The 18,181-nt window shown below is 42.4% G+C and overlaps 4 protein-coding genes across 4 annotated transcripts; 3 read left to right on the top strand and 1 right to left on the bottom strand.

Moving 5' to 3' along the window:
• Nucleotides 1–1,619: 1,619 nt before the first annotated feature.
• Nucleotides 1,620–3,859, top strand: LOC117901937 (protein I'm not dead yet). Its single transcript, XM_034812905.1, has 9 exons — nt 1,620–1,734; nt 1,797–1,941; nt 1,992–2,257; nt 2,314–2,428; nt 2,485–2,534; nt 2,592–2,714; nt 2,796–3,486; nt 3,542–3,658; nt 3,721–3,859. The coding sequence occupies exons 1-9, from the start codon at nt 1,730–1,732 to the stop codon at nt 3,811–3,813; spliced, it is 1,605 nt and encodes a 534-aa protein (XP_034668796.1). The 5' UTR covers nt 1,620–1,729; the 3' UTR covers nt 3,814–3,859.
• A 2,232-nt stretch (nt 3,860–6,091) lies between these two features.
• On the bottom strand, nt 6,092–7,189 carry LOC117901296 (ribose-phosphate pyrophosphokinase 2-like). Its single transcript, XM_034811990.1, has one exon. It carries the CDS (start codon nt 7,187–7,189, stop codon nt 6,092–6,094), a length of 1,098 nt encoding a protein of 365 aa, XP_034667881.1.
• A 406-nt stretch (nt 7,190–7,595) lies between these two features.
• Nucleotides 7,596–8,487, top strand: LOC117901828. The gene is made up of 2 exons (XM_034812758.1): nt 7,596–8,106; nt 8,163–8,487. Exons 1-2 carry the CDS (start codon nt 7,597–7,599, stop codon nt 8,463–8,465), a joined length of 813 nt encoding a protein of 270 aa, XP_034668649.1. The 5' UTR covers nt 7,596; the 3' UTR covers nt 8,466–8,487.
• A 7,754-nt stretch (nt 8,488–16,241) lies between these two features.
• LOC117900746 lies at nt 16,242–17,133 on the top strand. The gene is made up of 2 exons (XM_034811224.1): nt 16,242–16,875; nt 16,937–17,133. Exon 1 carries the CDS (start codon nt 16,444–16,446, stop codon nt 16,843–16,845), a length of 402 nt encoding a protein of 133 aa, XP_034667115.1. The 5' UTR covers nt 16,242–16,443; the 3' UTR covers nt 16,846–16,875; nt 16,937–17,133.
• The last annotated feature ends 1,048 nt before the right edge of the window (nt 17,134–18,181 follow it).

The raw sequence follows: 18,181 nt of genomic DNA, 5'->3' as shown, positions 1-18,181 counted from the left end.
TTTACACACTTACATGACCTAAATGACTCAACCCTTTTTTGACACTTGCCGGATCATAAGCATTTAAAGTGGTAATTAATAAAGGTGCGCAGAGCAGGCCAGTGTACATTTGAGCGGATAAGCAAGCAAACGCGTCATTATTTACCCTTTCCCCTTCTCCACCCTTTTCCAATACACACATACCATATGTAACGGCCTTTTGCCCCTACCACCTCCGCAAAATCAAGTGGCGTTGGTTACGGTTACGATGGTCAACAGCGAAACTCCCTCGTTCCCGAACAAGCGGACGAATGCGAGGCGAAAGCCCGATTAGCCGTTCTGTGTGGTTGCGTGGTCTGTGGGTGTGGGTGTGGATGTGTGTGTGTGTCGCGGTGCGGGGTGTTTGCACGCATAATTTTTCGCAGTTGAGTCGCTTAAATTAAATCATAATTATCCGCACTCACATGCTATGCCTCTCTTTTAATTGAGTGCAAATATTTTACAGACAAACGCAATTTGCACTAATTGATAAAGGTTTTGCACAGTCCCCGCCAAATGCTGCTTGCTCAAATGTTTAAATAATTTAATCGATTTGCACTAATAGAATGCTGAAGCAAAAACAATATTTTTAAAGCGCGGACTTGCTTATTATGCCATTTCTGGCATCAGTAAATTGCTCAAAAATATAGCCGGGTGCATTTTTGTTTGCAATAAGAAGTTCTATTGCTGCGTTCTATAACCTTTTATTAGTATGCTGTAAATAAGGATTTAATTTTTAAAACATTATTAATTTCTTTGAGTGATAAAATAAATGTAATTTAAATTATAGCACTTTGCGTTCTTTTCAATTGCATTTTTGATAATTTTAGCATATTTATTTTGTGGTTTTGTGGTATTTTCTGTTTTTCCTGTCAGAATTTATGAGTTTTCACGAGAGCCAACTCGGTCAAAGAGAATTAATCATTAGCACGGCAAGTTGCAAGTTTCAGCGGTTTGTCATTCTTCTGGCTCTGGCGAAAATCACTGCAGGGCTATAATAAGCAAGGTAGAAGCAACAGACAAACACAACACGTCACCCCTCTGCAGGACAGAGCAGAACAGGACGAGCGCAGGACTCTTGTTTTCACTGTCGTGCTGTTCCGGCATCAAAGCCAAACATTTATGCAGTTCCAAAAGCCATCAGTCGGGGCCACGGCGACGAGTTTGGTGCTGTAATATGTGCGGGCGTTCAGAAGTTTAATTGTTTTCTGTTTTGGTAGTTGGGTTTTTGGTGGAAGAAGTCAAAAGGGGCTAAAGGCATCTCGCAAAAGTTTTATCGTTTTAAAGTTCCACTGCGAAAGTTAATTAAACACGGCAAGAAAGTGGGTAGAGGCAGTAAGAGATCGGAGTAATTTGTGTATACACGTAAGTACTTTTATTTAAATGAATATTTAGTTATAAGTAAACGGGACATTCCGCGCTATAAGATGGGCTCCGCGATTACTCAAGTCTCGGCCATAAACTCAAACTTCAAAAAAGTGCCTAAAATCTCTCAATAATACTGTGAACGAGGACCATGACTGCATATAGAATGACCGAATGAAAACGTAATCGTACTTTTTCTATTCACAACTTTTAGCTAATCAAAGTTTCAGTTGCCTGAGCAGCCCTTTATAAATCATTCTATCAGATATCTATCGTGTTCCCTAACAAATCATTCCATACATTTATTTCAGACCATCAAAACTAAGTCTCACAAATTTTGTTTCAAATGGCGTAAGTAAATAAATAAATAATTTGTGTTCAAAAAAATATCAAAATAAAATATATTTACCAAGTGAGGCCACCGAGTACAAGCCTGGCGATTCGCCATTGGCAGAGCAAGATGATCGAAAACTATTCTGCAAGTATCACTACAAAGGGGTTCTCATTTTGCTGATTCCTCTCATATTTGCACCCATATTGCTGGCAGAGAATGTATTGGTAAGTACTCATTCCTGCCAATCCCTCAAATTGAGTTGAACTCTCGATAGGTTGCTCGGTTTATCTACCTTACAATATGTCTATATCTGTACTACATCCTCAATGTTATGGCGCAAGGAGCCACAGCTTTTATCTATATTACTTTTGTGCCCGTCTTCGGCATCGCCGGCTCGGGGCCTGTCAGCAATTCGTACTATACAGATTTGATATTTTTGACATATGGCAGCGTGTTTTTGGGCGTCGTGATGGACAGCTCGAAGCTAAGCGATCGTCTCGGCATATTGGTCATTAAAATTTGCGGTGGCAACATAAGAATGTAAGAAAATTCAACGAAAGAAGTGCATTTGTGCTTACAAGCTCCTCCCCCTGCAGTCTTCAGCTATTTCTGGTTATTGCCACTGCGGTGTCCTCCATTTTTGTTAACTCCACAGTCATGTCGGCTTTTTGGATGAAGATTGCTTTAGCTGTAATGAATGAATTCAATGAAGTGAGTGTTTGATACTAAAATATATGAGTATAAAGGCTCAAACGATCCTCTTCTAGGCTGGCATTGCCAGAATGTACTCCGACGAAGAGCCCTACGAGCGCGGATCGTAAGTCTCTGGAACAACTGCCTAAATATGTAAATTATAGATGCATCCTTCCCATAGCAAACCTTATCCCTCACGTCCTGCAGTGGGCATTTACTTAACTGTTTGCTATGCTGCCAGCCTGGGTGCCATGATTTCGCCAATGCAGGATCCAAACGGAGTTCTAATCGATCTTTTCAACGTGTAAGAAGTGTATTTTTATACACCGTCTGTCTGTCAGTCTTCTGTGAGTAACTAAAATCGTTTACCTGCTCCCTCCCACAGGAATTTGAAGGGCAAGGCCGGCGCCGAAAGCTTTCTGGTACTTTTGATTGTTCCAATGATTCTCAGCTTGATTGTTTTGATTGTGTGGATCAACATTATGTTCCTGGGACTGGTCGGTGGCAGTGTGAAGCAGGAGCTGGCCGAGGGCGCTGGAAATAGGGCTGGAATCAAACAGGCCATGGTCGATAAGAGCGAGAAAATGGGTCCCTGGACAATCCACACCAAATTGTCGCTCACTTTGGTTCTTATTACGTTTCTGCTGATGATGACGCGAAAGCCTCGCTTCATGGATGGCTGGGATACCATAAGCAAGACGACAGCTAATGGGGCATCCGTCGCTGTCATTGGAATGAGCATTCTGTTCTTTGCCGTTCCTGCCAACTATTTGTTCTGCAAATACTACATGTGTCGCCAGCCCAAGAAGGAGGGCACTGCACCATCGCTGCTGGGCTGGAAGGCGGTGAACTCCAATACTCCGTGGGGACACATATTTATGCTGGCCGCCGGATTCAGCTTTGTGTACAGTGGTCTGCATGCCGGTTTCTTTGATTACTTGGCTGACTCGGCGGCAGATTTTAAAATGGGCAGAGGCATGTCCTTGGTTTATGGATCGTTTTTGGGAACTCTAATGACAGCCCTAGCACCAGCCACCACTTTGGCCAAGCACGCTGTTCCCATTATGTTTGGAGCCGTGAGTACACGACTTCATATCGGAATCATAAATGCAATTTTCTTCTTTCTTGTAGGGTAAGAAGTTTGCTGTACCCTTTGGCACTGCATTGCACAATCAGTTTCTGCTACCAAACAGCACATCGGCGAACACAATTGTTGCCGGCTGGGGCAACATTAGACCTTATCAGTTTGTAAGTATCTGCTGGGCAGTGGCTACTTGCCTCACCTAACGCCACCTCACCATCATCTGCAGCTATTGGGAGGCCTGGTCCCTACCATACTCATGTTTATATTCACTTTGGGCTTCATCATGGCCCTGGGAGGCACTGCCTTTCCCGGATATTAAACTAATTAAAATATAAAAAATACAAGCAAAATCACAATCAGCATCTAAATCTAAACTTATTCTTCTAATAAGCAAAAGCTTCTAAACAAATGGTACAATTTCGCTTTAAAGGTAATCCCTGCCTGGTATTTCGCACCCAATTCACATTGCCCGAGTCCAAACTTGGCCCCTAAAATGCTTTGGGTACTTAATGCTTTGAAGAATCCTTAAACATCTTTTGGAGCCCCCTTCGCATGGCCTTGTCTATTATTCGCTTGTTTTTTGGAGTCATTGGCCTCCCGAAAAATGAAAGAAGAAATTATTCAAATACAATACACGCCTTAAGCGGATTTTCCAAGCGGGTAAGCGCAAAGCTCTCTGGAATTTATCCATTTCACCAGCAAGCCCCCGTCTCATTATCCTTTTGACATCCAACTAGATTTTACAAGCAAGTTGACAACGAAAATGTTCGATATTTCGCACAGCATTTCGTGGGGCTTTGTTCTTTAAGAATTATATAGAGATGCACAGCGAAATGCACTACCCAAGAAACTCTCGGCTGGCGGGGTTCATTTCTGCTCTAAGCTGAATAAGAGGATACAGCCAATAATTGAAAATTATCTCATGAAAAGAATGTATAACATAATATAAATAGTTTAACTACCAATTAAAGTATACTTTAAAACTTAATTAATACAATCCTGTCTAATTAATATTCAACATTTTAACACCACAAACCGACACGTGAACACAGAGTGTTATTCCACAAAGTGCTCCAAATTAATTGATTTCAAAATAACACCCAGCGCAATGGCAGCAATAATGATAATGTCAAGTATCCGCCGAATCCCCATTCAAGCGAAAACAATAAATCTATTTATTTTTTTAGTCATTTATGGGTTTATGTGGGCAGAGGCGGGAAAACAACCTCAATAAAGGCATGGATGCTGGGAGCCTCAGCATTCTATGATAAAAATGAAAACTAATCAAATTAAAGCCATTTTATCGCCAGTGATGGTGTCCCGTGATATCAAATCATATTCCATTTAATAATCAATGCGTTAAAGACAGCAACAATGAATAATCACAGGGAACGACCGCGTTGATTATGCTAAATGCAACCACAATGGGAACAAGCCACTAGAAACAGTACGCGAGTGTCAGCCAAATCAGAGCACAACTGCCTTCGGCAAGGGAAGTCGGCCAGCCATGACGCCATCTTTCAAAATATTCATTCCTGGCTATTTACATCTCTCCTGCCCTGCCCCTCCGTCTGTGCGGCTGTCGCTTGTTTTGTCTGTCTGTCTTTTAGCCACGCCGCCGTGCCCCGCTGATTAGCTGTCACGGAGCTGTGACGAAAAGCACAAATGAATTATTATCACGTTGCGTTGACATAGATTTAAATTATTTGTAACAAAATCAACGAGTCGTTCTACCTCAGTTCACTCACGCAAAGTACAGGTTGTACTCTTTAAAGGAAAAATGTTGTAACTGGAGGAGGCTGGCCGCTGACTTTTCTTGCGGCAGACTTTGTGAAGGACAGAGTTAAAAATGCACAGAGAGTGAAAACAAACCATGGAATGGCTCTTCTACATATGCATATCTATGGTCATTGTTTTTATTAGCCGCAAGATATAGTTCCTCTATAGTTCAGTTGCAAAAAAACCCTAAGAACCCATCCACCCATCATTAATTTCTTAGAATATTTTGCACACGGAAAATTTTGCTTTCTCAACAATTTCTAGAGCTCAATTTATTTGTATTTCCACGCCATTGGGCCAATTTTGTAACCTTTCCCACGTACAACAAAAGGCATGGAAAAATGGGCTCCAATGTCAACCATGCCGTCATTTCCCCTTCTTGATTATCTATTTTTTCCTTCGTGGGGGTTTTCCTTTTCTTTTGCCTTCTACCTCAAGCTTTTTACAAGCTTTAATGTTTTTCCACTTGTGGCATTAATTTCTGCTGTGTAAGCAGATAAATTGCAAAATGTCAAAAGATATTGACAGTCACTGGCATTAATACGGATGCCAAGCAAGTCCTTTGCCGGAACCTGGCTCCATTGATGTCAAAATGAGAAGTCCATCAAGTGGCAAAGTAAGTTTGAACACATTATGAATGGTGTTGGCTCCTCTCGATCCGCAAGTCTTTTAGCTTAATTATCGATTCATGGAACTGTTTACCGCTGGAAATAACGGGACCTGTTTACACTGTAAAATTATGGACATTAAACGAGGAGGAACGTTGTGAGGTGCGCGCTGAGAAAACGCACTTATTGGACCTTTCTCTTAATCCACATTTATTCTTCTTGTAAAGCTCTTTTGGTAGTTTGTGTAGACTTTTCATTGCACTCGTTCTCTGAACAATTATCGCATTCCTCTTCTATCATGCTCCTGGAGACACTTTCTCGATCTTTCTTTTGTGAGAGACGCCAGTGAAGAAGGCTGGACTCTGAACGAAAAGCGTTCTCCACACTAATGCTGTCGTGCATGTTCCAAATGCATTTGGCAAAGATATTGCAGACATCTATGATGTGAAACTTTGGATTGTTGGCCACTTCCGTGGGCTGGGGAATGGTGTTCGTGCAAACAACGAGCTCAAATAACGATTCACTGAGCTTCTTGAGCGCCTGTCCCGAAAATACGCCATGAGTTACGATTGCGTAGATGCTCGAAGCTCCAGCCTCCCTCAGACGTTCAGCGGCTAGGCATAGGGTATTACTTGTGTCTACTAGATCGTCGACAACCACAACGACCTTGCCTCGAACGTTCCCAACAAGTATCATGTCATGCACCTCGCTGGCCTCACGTCTCTGCCTATGGAACAGAGCCACGTGAGTGCCAAGTCTCTGGCTGATTTGGGTTGCGGTTTTCACTGCTCCTTTGTCTGCGCCCACAATCACCAGCTCTGTGTAGTCTGGTATAAATCGTTTTATCCACGATTCGATGGCAATATCAGATTGTAGATTGTCGCAAGGTATATCGAAGAATCCCTGCAGCTGTTGGGTGTGCAGTTGCATGGTGAGGACACGATTGACGCCAGCCACAGAGAGCATGTTGGCCACCAGCTTGGCCGTTATGGGCTGCTTCCACGAATCCATTTTATCTTGCCTGGAGTAGGGAAACAGTGGCATCACTGCCGTAATCGTCTTGGCCGATGCATAGCGACACGTCTGCACCATAACCAGCAGCTCCATCAGCATGTCGTTTATCGGCTCGCAGCTGGTCTGAACCACATAGACATCCGCTCCACGCACCGACTCGAGCAGCTCGAATCGTATTTCTCCATTGGGATATTTCGAACGCAACACTGGATGCAAGTGGAGCCCCAAGCTCTCGGCCACCACATCGGCAAAATTGCCATGCGATGAGCCCGATACCACCACCAGGCGGGGCATTAAATGAACGGCAGGCAAAAAATACGAGTAAATAAATTTTGAATTAAGAAATTTTGAAGTGGGAAGCTGGAAAGGCGCCGCTTGCCCAGTTTCAATTGGCATGCCTTGGGCATCTGCACAATTTGAGATAATTAGTCGATGGATTGGGATGTGTGACCGCGGCTTATCATTGCTAACTCGCCCTGTGGCCGCAACAATTATGCAGATTATTATGTCCTTGGGCGCCTCAAGGTTTGGTGTTGCGATGATTGAATAGAGAACGATGGCAGATGGAGGCTAACTCAAATGAGATTAACAGGAGAGCATTAGTTATAGTATGATGATATTTTAAAGTTCCTTTCTCGAGCTGAGCATGCCAAGACTTCTACTTCGCTCTGATAAATTGTATTTGAAATCCAAAACATTCAATGATGCAGGTTATTCTTGCAATTAAATCACTGCATAACAGAATCCGTTCATGGATACTGGAGCTAATGCCATGTTTCATTATGTCATACTACGGCATGGATGTGTTGGCAACTTTGCTAAAGTATCGACTTGTGTGCACCGAGAAGGCTGTTGTTCTCGATGTCCACGACGTGTTTGGCTACGTCTACACGACATTTGATGCTCTACTGACTGCTGCAGCCATTGCACTGATCACAGTTCAACGCAAAGAAGAGACTGGTATAATAATGCTGCTTATTGGGAGAGTAACTCATCGTTTGCTCTTCTCCATCTGGACTCATTTGCATCACTTTCTCCTTAACGACTGCCTCGATGTGGGCTCTCTATTGTGTCTTCTGGCCACTAGAGTTTATCAACGAGACAGAAACGAATGGCAAAGATTGGATCTCAGAAAGTTCGAGTTGCTATTATTAGCGGGAAGAATAAGCCTGTCCAGTATCTATATATCGTGGCTGGAGGAGGGAACTAATGTAAGTTTGGAAAATTAAATGAAAATAATTATAAAATTAATGAAATTTCGTTACAGACCTTCTGTAACATCCTCTACCTTGCTCTTTTAAGTGCCTTGCTTCTGGGTCTCAAGTGCAGAATTGCCTCTTACACGACTGTCTTAGCCATACTCTATCATGACGTGCTAAGCGTAAACTTTTGGTTCCTGTGGGGCTGGAACGATGCGATACTCTCGTTGCAGTACTCGAGCTTGCTGCTGTCCAAAATTGGTGGATTTCTGCTCCTCTCACAGCTGGGTGCCGGCAAATGGTCGCTCGATAAGTTCCAGTCCCGAACTGCTGAAAGAAAGGAACAGATGGGAAACTACCGCCTCATCTAGACAGGCAAAATGTTTTCCAACGGATTAGGACTTGAAGGTCATTAGGTCTTCCGGAAATCTACTCCTGCTGTGTGGTTTAATTTTACTCTCATTTTTGTATCTCCCGTTGCTACTTGAATATTTGAGGAACTTAAATCAATTTTGATGGGAAACACTTTCCCTTTGGCTAAAGCTTATTTTTATTTGCGGCAGATTCTTAGATTCCTGCTTCGTTGATGTAAATTATATAAAAGTCTCAAGTTTAGTCGAAGTCTGAGGAAAGGAAATCGAAACTAGCATGGACATGTAATACCTTTGAATTCTTGAATACAATTCAACCAAACAAAAACCAGGTGTCGACTGAAAAGCCAACACTGTCCTTAATGAGTTCTGGGTACGGACATAGGACCCGCAGACGGAGAGCCGCGGGATACCAGAACGGCGTACAAGAACCGCAAAGGACGCAGTGACCTTCGCTCTTGACTTAAAGCACATTTGCATAAGCGCTGCGAACGGGCTGGCCTGGGCTGGGGAGCGATGGCCACGACATGCGGGCACAACGTCTTGGCGTCTTGGCGTCTTGGAGTCTTGAGGGCTGACCGTCCCAGTAATGCGCCGTGCTCCATCAGGGATGACGAAAGGCCCTGTTTCAGGTAGCCCACAAAGCGTTTCTCTTAATTGAAAAGCATTTGCGATGCTGTCTTATTGACACAAAAGTGGAAAGTAATTAAAGTAATTAAGAAAAAACAAATATGAGGGCAAAATATAAGTATCTAATTTTGTTTTATGGAAAGTGAGATTAAGGGAAACTTTTAATGTTCTATAACTTCTGTGCGATACAAACTTCTAACCAATTAGACAAATTTCCAATATTCTGACCAATTCCCTTTCAGGTTTTCTGCGAACTGAAAACATTCAAAAGGTTTTGGGCAAGAGAACACGTATGTAAGTAGTTCTCAAGTAGATGGCGACAGCATTTGCCGAGGACATTTGTAAATGTGTTTAATTAAAATTGTGTGTGAGTGTGTGTGCGGTTTGCTGGTAAAGTGAACCATGAACACCAAACTGTGACTCAAGCCAGTATTTGCTCGAGTAAACTAAGCAAATATTCTGCAGTATGTGCATAGATATGTAAGCGTCACTGTAGCGTCACTCATGGGCTCAGCTCTTTAACCAAACCAAAAGTCAAGGCGTTTACGTTTATTCAAGTTAACTTTAGCTGGAGCTTGACCTGATGCTGCTGCTCAGATATGAGGGTAATCAAATATTGCATTTAACTGTAAAATAAACTTAACACACGTGTAATTAATTTTACCAAACTGTTCAAGCAGGCAGCTGCAATATAAGTATAAGTTGCCAGCTGAAATATGTATAACTGAAACAAACTTTCTGGACAGAATTAGAATTAGAATAATTGGGTATAATATATAATTTAATAAGTACATTTAATACTGTAATATCGGTATCTGGTGGCTCTCCCAATTTCAATATTTCTTAAAAACTGACTCCCAAAACTGGCTTTCAGAACATAGCCTGAGAAAAAAAGCTCTTGCAAAGATTATACAAAAAGTTTTCACTGGGCTCATGTCCTACAATGTATGTGCCCTTCGACTAATCCCTCAGATTCTGTACGCAAGTGGTTTTTACTTTAACTGTGTCTTAGCATCTACGCAGCGTCGAACTATGTATGTACGTATGTACATATGTATGTATGTATGTATGTATGAATGTACTGTCCCTTCAAGACTGATACACACACGTTCATACATACATACATAAGTATGTACATACATCGTACGCTATTCATTTGGGAGCATCATCTCGGCCTCAGTGACATCGTCGCATTACGCAAAAGCGCTTTTACGAATACATTTTAACACTTATGCACACACGCACACTGAGAGAGATACTGAGAGAGAGTGGCGGGAGAGAGCTAACAGGTTAAGTGCGACCAGAGATTTGAGCGTGTGCAAATGGCAGAGCAGAGACAATAAAGCTTAAGGACGCGGCGGCGAGTCATGGATGGCCTCTATCATTTCCTTTCCAGTCTATTTTTTCTTGCTTTATTTTTGTTTCCTTTACAGAATTTTCCAATAAGCCCGACTGCTGGCTTATTTTTGTGACGCGCACATTTAATGGCTTTTCAGCTTTATAAAAAGTATTTTCTCTTATTTCTCGTTTCTTTATTCGTATTACCAAGTCATTTTCGAATTTACCAATTCAATAATAATGCCAGTTTGCTAGGTTATTAAAATTTCGCACAAACATTCATGCTGACTTTGACTTCTGTGGTGTTTTTTCTTTCATTGGGAGGCTGTTTTCATTTTCTGTACATTTTTTAGGCAACAAAATATCAGCGACACGTTCCCAACAGCGACAATTTATCATAAATATGCATAGGCACATACATATGTATGTACAATGTATGTACACACCCTCGTACGTACATATGTAAAAGTGTGACATAAATCCAGGTCTTGTGTGTGGAGCTGCCTGCTGGGGAGCTCCCTTGGGCGCGGCTTGCTCTTGTTTATGCCGCTGTCAGCGCTCGTTTAATTCAACATTAGCGCCTTGCAGTAGTCCGAGAGGTGAGCGACGCGACGCGCCGCTTGCCACTGTTGCGACGTCATCGCTGAGGCCGGAACCTTTGTGTGCCCTCGGCCATTTGCACACGCTTTTTCAGGTCGTTCATCTGCTGTTTAGCGTGGTTTTTTTTTTCAAATTGTCAAACTGTCAAATAAATTACACGAGAAAACGTACAAAAGATCTGACACAGTTGGGCTTCCTCGGTGGAGCTCGACTTTTGTGTGGCGAATGTATAGGCACATTAGCAAATTATGCGACGACGAGCCCTTGTGGGCCGGCTTCGGTTTTCGCTTGACACACAAAAATGAGTTTTATAATATTTTGAGATTTTGTTGTGAAGCTGATATTTTCCTTTTTGTTTATGGTGAATAAATTAAAAACAAGTTCATTGGCATGCAGGACTAGACTAATGAAAAGGTTTAGGTGTGTAACATTTTTCTAGAGTCTCCTAAGGTAACTGTTTAAGGCAGCAGCGCTGTTAGCAGAGAGAGCAGCGAACTGTTGCTAACAGCACGCTCTCGCTCGCATGCCCTGATCACTCTCCTCTCCCTCTCGGCACCTGCGCTCACGCGCTGCACTGCCGCGATCCACCAGCCGAGTGCCGTTAGTTTTACTCTCGTTCCATCCCCCCCGAATCGTAACAGCCACTACTTGCAATGCTCTTCGAATTAAATTTACTTTAAACACATATGTATGTATGTACATGTATGTACATATTACTGGAAAACACGGATTGGAAGCTTCACCTGGTCTTTGGAGATATTGCCAGGAATCCGCCCTCCTACAAACAGAAGCTAAGGCATGGAAATTATAGGTCGCTGTTTAAAACTAAATCGTTTCTTAGTCAAATTAAGTACATTTCCGCTCAAATAAACACACAAATGTACATTCATGTGTGTTCCAATACTAGTACATGGCCCCATGGTGATGAGAGAAGGCAAGCAAGCGGGAGGCGCTGTACAGTGTTCCAAAAGTCGATCGGATTTTGGTATGGGAAAAGTTTGTCTGCCAAAAGCCGCTTAGCCTAGTTAAATAAAAGTGCTACAAGAGCTCAGCACTCACATAAGCACTGGTTGGAATATGCCTTAAACTCGAACTGTTACACGAAGCTCGTCACAAAATTCGCCCGCCGCCCGCCGCACTTGAATTGCATTTTCCCCTGCAAAATCAAATGCAGAATGGGAATCGCAGTTGTACGTTTGCAGGGTCGCAGCGGCACCAAAATTTCAATTTACGCTCCATTTAAAGGGATTTGTATCGCTTGAAAGAACTCAGAGTTTAAGCGCCCCTTGCCCCTTTTTGTTATTTTCAGCCTCTTACCTTTTCGACTTACACTTATAGAAAGGATAGCTCTAAAGGCCACAGGAGACGTCCCCTATGCTGTCCTCTACTCCAGCTTGGTATTTAAATATGCATTGTAATAAAAACCACAAGGAATCTTTAAGTATGTGGAGACTAGAGTCTATAAATATGCGATGAAGGTTGAGCCGTAACCGCACCAAAGCCTCGAAGTATTTTTCAATCAGCGGAAATACTTTATTACCTTTTCCCTACTTTTTTTTAACTAAAATTGTATAAGCTGAAGCCGCGTGACGGCTTAAATGACGAAGTTAATTAGCAGCAGCTGCTACCTTTAATTTAACTATGCGTCGACTCCTGCCTTCTGTGTCCAGATTCCTGACTGCAACTACGAGTACGAGAACAAAAATGCTCATCTACAAAGGTCGTAAAAAGTTTAACGTGTCCTCAAACTTGTGCAGAGCCGTCGATGAAATTTGTGGCAGCCGAAAACTCTATAAAACTTTCAAATTGTTGCACGGCAAATGACACGCGCTTGTCGCCCATACTCGCATCTGCAGCCTGTGTGGACTGTCGCAAATTTGGGTTTTAATATAAATCTGCTGTCTGTCTGTGTGTCTGTCCGTTGTTGGTGTGGGGATGCTCTTCCCATGCCGAACTTTTGACAGCAGAACCCAATTGGGTGGTTATAAAAATGCTTATTGCCTTTAAGTACGTGATTTCGCTTTTCAAAATTTTGTATACCATTTTTTGTCAATGCTGCGTTGACGGCATGCATTAAGTGTATTGGTTTTTACGGTTGACAACGAGGTTATACAGCTCTAATTTAATTAATGTAATGGGCTCCAGAGGCGACACATTACCATACGATGGACTGCTAATATGTTCTTATGCGAAATAACAAAAGAAAAGAGGAAAAAATTGAGCACAATCTTCCATTCAATCTAAATAAAAGGTAAGCTGAATGCAAATCGAACCTTTTCCAATTTTCTTGAAAAATTTCAACTCTCACTTTAATTGATGTCAATAAATGAAATTACCTAGACAGGAGTCTCAACAAAGCTGATTTTCTGCGACTCACAGGGCATCAAGGATTCCCTGCCAACTCACTTATCATTGAGCTCAATTTGTGTTTAACAATCCTCGGTAATCTTTATGGGATGTCAGCCTGACATGCTCCTTTGAGATGGCATTGAAGACAGCAGAGGCACTTGCTTCCCAAGCTTAGACACAATTCCACTTATGAAGGACATGTCCATACATGAACCCTCTATCAATTGTGCTCGTCTGATAATGTTTTGGTGACAACTTGAGTGTAATTGAGTGCCACACAACAGACTATTCTAAGACTCTTCAAGGCCACCAAAATTGATTCTTATCAGAGGTACAACGAATATTAAACAATGAAGGCGTTAAAACACTACTTTACCTTTTAAATAAAAGTATGTACCTTCGCGTACGACGGTGGTGTAAGAATTTAAGTGAGGAAATTGAGCAGCAGAAGAAACCATTGACTCCAGTTTCGGCGCTAAGCGGTGGAGGTTCGTGTCTGTGTGTGGGACAAGGTAAAAACGAGTTTTAATTAAAATGCTTGGCATACTTTGTGGCATGTTTTGAGATTAAAACTCGCATTTTGGAGCATGCCATCGAGACAGCAAGAGAGTCTATCCCAAATGTTCCTCCAATTGATGCAACAAAGCCACCAAAATCGGGAAATTAAACACTTCGCGTTCGTATTTTAAATCAAAAAATATCTGAGTGTACTCCCAGCACACATAATTAATCATAATTCGAATGCATTTCGCAGCGTTGGAGCCCACTAGTCCACACCCACAGCAATCATAACATATTTTGGCTAAAAGCTTGGCCCAAACGCTAATTGAGTTTACGCTGCCCGGGGCTGCAAATTGATGTGCCTGAGCCCCCCGTGCATAGGGATACGTAAACATGTATCCAAACTTTAGATAGTTTTTTGCGTGGGTGGGTAAAATGCAAAATTGCTGACTCGAAAATTGTCACGCGCAATCAGCGAAGGCGGTAAGTGCTGTCCAGCCACGCCCATTTCATCGGCACACCCAAGGATTATGCATGCTGGCCATGGGACGAGCTGCGGGTCAATGTGGATGTGGCTGTAGCTGTGGCTGTGGCTGTGGACTTGGTAACGCGGTCCACTGCCAAAGCTGCACTCAACACTTTCAAGGTCTCCAGGCCTTCCTATTGGGATTGGTTGACAATGAACAGAAGCGTTTCCATGGCTCTACAAATCCCCCATTACCCAGGCATGTCATCAAGCTTCACCGAAAGTATTTAAGTGCCACCACTAAAGCCTATTTAGAACAGTCTTTGGAGCACATACTCGTACCATACTTCCCGTACTTATTTCCGCAGTAATTCTCGCGCTTCCCGGAAATGTTCCAGCTCAGCTGCTGAGACAAGGAACGACGAAGAGCGAACAAATCTTGTTGCGAAATTTGTAAAATAAGTCAAAATGTTTCTGCGATTTGTGAGCTTTCCATCGGCAGTTCAACAGGTGTTTTGGGCACGCCAAGTCACGTGTCCAGCTGAAAATAAATTGTATTAAATGCATGTGGGCTACGTGGATGCAAGCCATTACATGGCAACCATGGGGCTATCTATTCTAATTGATTTTTGACCCAAATTTCATAGAACTACAACATGGAGGGACATATTCGCTGATGAAGTTAGGCCGTGGCTGTTCTCGCATATCCTCATGCAACGGGCTTCCTTTTAATAAATTCAAAATGGCACTGCCAAAACAACAAATATTACTTTTACTCGAAAAATGTATCCACGCTTTCGACATCCACGTTGAAGAGGGTCACGCTCGGTTCGCTGGGCCATCGGAATTCGGAATTTGTCAAACCAATTGGCAAAATATTTGCGCGTGTTTGAATTTTGTTTTCGTTAATTTCTCCTGGAAGTTTGCCAATTGTTTAATATTTATTGGTGCCTTTGGTGAAACATTGCAGTCCTCAGTCTTCAGTCGCAGTGCGTAATCTTTGCTTGACCATCTCGTGGGCGCTGGGCGGCGCCTGATCTTTTTTTCTAAGCACAGACAATAAGCGAGATGCCTCTGATGGTCTCCCACAAATCCTTTGAATAATCCAGCTTACGAACTGACTGCTGATAAACCAAAAGCCGCACTCATAAATGGCATAGGATAAGTAGTAAGAAATATCCCTGAATTTATCCCGGTGTCCATGCACAGATTTCCACACAGCACATACACTACCGCTGCTACCCCGTAAACATGCCCAGACGGCGGAATCTGACACCATTAATCGCCTAACCAAAGCACAAGGACGGACTGGCCTCTCGAGCAAAAGGAAAATTGTTATACGCCCCATTTTCCAGCGACTGCGAGAAGCCTGCTTATTATATTTTGATTATTTTTGGCACGCGTGTTGCCTGGCGGTTCCTCGAGCTGTAAACAAATTCGTAAAGACGCAGACGGACTGGTCAAGAGGCCCAGGCCCAAGTCCAGGCCCTGTTGATGAGTGGGAATAGACATCATGGAGAGGGCCTGCTGCGCGATTCTTTGGTTGCATAATTTTTTCATTTTATTTTTGGGCTCGTCGGCCTGCTTTTGTCCATAATGAGATATCTCTATTCTCCTTTGTTTCTTTCCGTCGCTTTTTTTTGTCCATTGTGTTCGGCGGGGTGTGCGTGTGTGTGTGTGTTCTGTTGTTTTTGCATTTCGCTGAATGCCGCTGGGAAATTGGTACAGCTGAAAGGCACAAAAAGAAGAAGTGGAAATCCACGGAATGCCAATGATGGCGTCGAGGTGGTGGCCTTATTAATTAGACCACGCGCCCGGCTCTCTTTTTTTCTTCCATCTGAGTACTCGTGTATGAGCATATGAAAACATCTTCCATGGGGATAGAACCCGAGTCAGTGCTGGAAAAATGTTATTTGCATTTGAATGGGCATAATCCAGAACGCGGGCAAGAGACTTCAACCTAAAAATACTTTTAAAAATACGTAGAAAATCCGATATCCAAGTAGGCAACTGAAAGTTGATCCAAAATTCAAGCGAATCAAGTTCTGAAACATTTTTTAATAGTCATCGGAGTATTTTTGATTTAATAAAGCGATGTCCGAGCTGCCCAAAGAGTTTCCCCGCTTGCTCAGACCGGGTTCGGGTGTTCGGGATGAACTGAAGCAGAAGATAAAGGAATTCGAGGCCATGCAGATGGAGCGTTTGCAGCTTGATCGCGAAATGAGTTTGTTGCGCAAGCGGCAGAATGAAACTGAGGACCGTGTGGCGGAGGAACTGGCTGAGAACGAGTTCCAGAGCTGTCTGGGGGCACAGCCAGCCGTGGAGCGCAGCTGCACAGATCTACAAAACATGTTTGATCAACATCTTGGATGCATTGTCGACGATTTGGCTGCTAAGTTTAAGCGAATGTTCTACCTTGATATCGACATGAGGGAGCTTAAGGCATCCATCGAGAGCGACATTGCTGCGGACAACGAGAAGTTGAAGTCCAAGTGAATTCAAAGCAAATATATTTGCAGAAAACAGGTATTCACTCACCCGGAAACATCTCTCTGCCTTTATTTGAAAATCTATGCATTCTTCCCAGCAGCTAATTGATTCCCAAACCTGAAGATACTACATCTGCCAGACCACTCTCAAAGTACCCTCAAATACTTATTTCCCATGCTTCCAAATCCCACTCAAACAAAAGGGAATCAAAGTTCATCAAGTGAAATCCAAGAGATACCAAATTAATCAACTTACCAACTAAATGTTCAATTATTCAACTGAGCTGCAAATAAACTAAAACTTGCATTGTCTGAGAGGCCCGAGATGAATGTTCTCCGGCGATGTTGCGGTTTCTTATAAATTTTCTTCAAACAGGAACAGGAAGTTAGCTGCAATAAAACATTTTAATGAAATTAATCACATGGACTGGTAAGTGAAGAGCAAATGCAAATGCAGTGAGCCAAAAGCCAGAAGTCTCTAGTTTAAATTTCCTAGAAATTGGGTCAGTGATTTGAATGTCAGGAACTGAACTTCAAAATTAAAGAAGCAAAAGGCAATCTTATACATAATTATCGCTGAGTCACAAGCCCGAAGTCTCGAAGTCCATCAATAATAATTGCCTTAACTTCAAAACTTGACTCAATATTTCGCAGCAGTCCGGAACTCGTTTGTCTTTATTATTTTAAATTGAAGCGCCAGACACATTTCATCCGAGCGTTTAAATACAGAACGAAGACATAATGAGACGTCCTTAATATCAACTTGCGAGTCGTTTGGTGACAAACCCCCAAGGCCGGCGAACAGAAAACATTATGCAAAAAAGTACAAAGAAAGAAAAATGCTTAGATTGATCCCAACCCTTAGCAAAACTAAACCGCCTCTTGTCCAGAAAACAAATGACGGTCCATTTTTTGTCTGGGTTTCCAAGCCAACCATAAATGAAGCCTCCTTCCTTATGCCGACAACGATGGATTTTTGGGCCTTGAAGAACATGCCCGTAACCCGAGTAAATAAAAGGGACTTTGGTGTATTAAGCATCCAAGTTCGGTTCATTAAAACCCCTTGTTAATTTTTCGTATTTTTGCAATTGCCTCAAACATATCTAGTGACAAAAATCAATATGATTCCCCATTAAGCTTACATCCTCTTGTGTTTGTTTGTAATCTTAGCCCTTTGGCCTGGTGTGTGGGTCTTTCTTGCAGGAATCCACTTAATGACAATTTATTTTAATTAGAAAAACTCAAGCAGGAATTCAAATAGTCGGGATATATTAAAACTAGTTAAGTTTTACGTCATTTAAAGGCTGGTTGAAGATAAATACTGAAATTTGTGTGGCTCAACT

This window comes from Drosophila subobscura, chromosome U (genome assembly GCF_008121235.1).
Source record: "Drosophila subobscura isolate 14011-0131.10 chromosome U, UCBerk_Dsub_1.0, whole genome shotgun sequence".
NCBI lineage: Eukaryota > Metazoa > Arthropoda > Insecta > Diptera > Drosophilidae > Drosophila > Drosophila subobscura.
The sequence above is the reverse complement of the archived record's forward strand: the minus strand, read 5'-3'. Positions and strand labels throughout refer to the sequence as shown.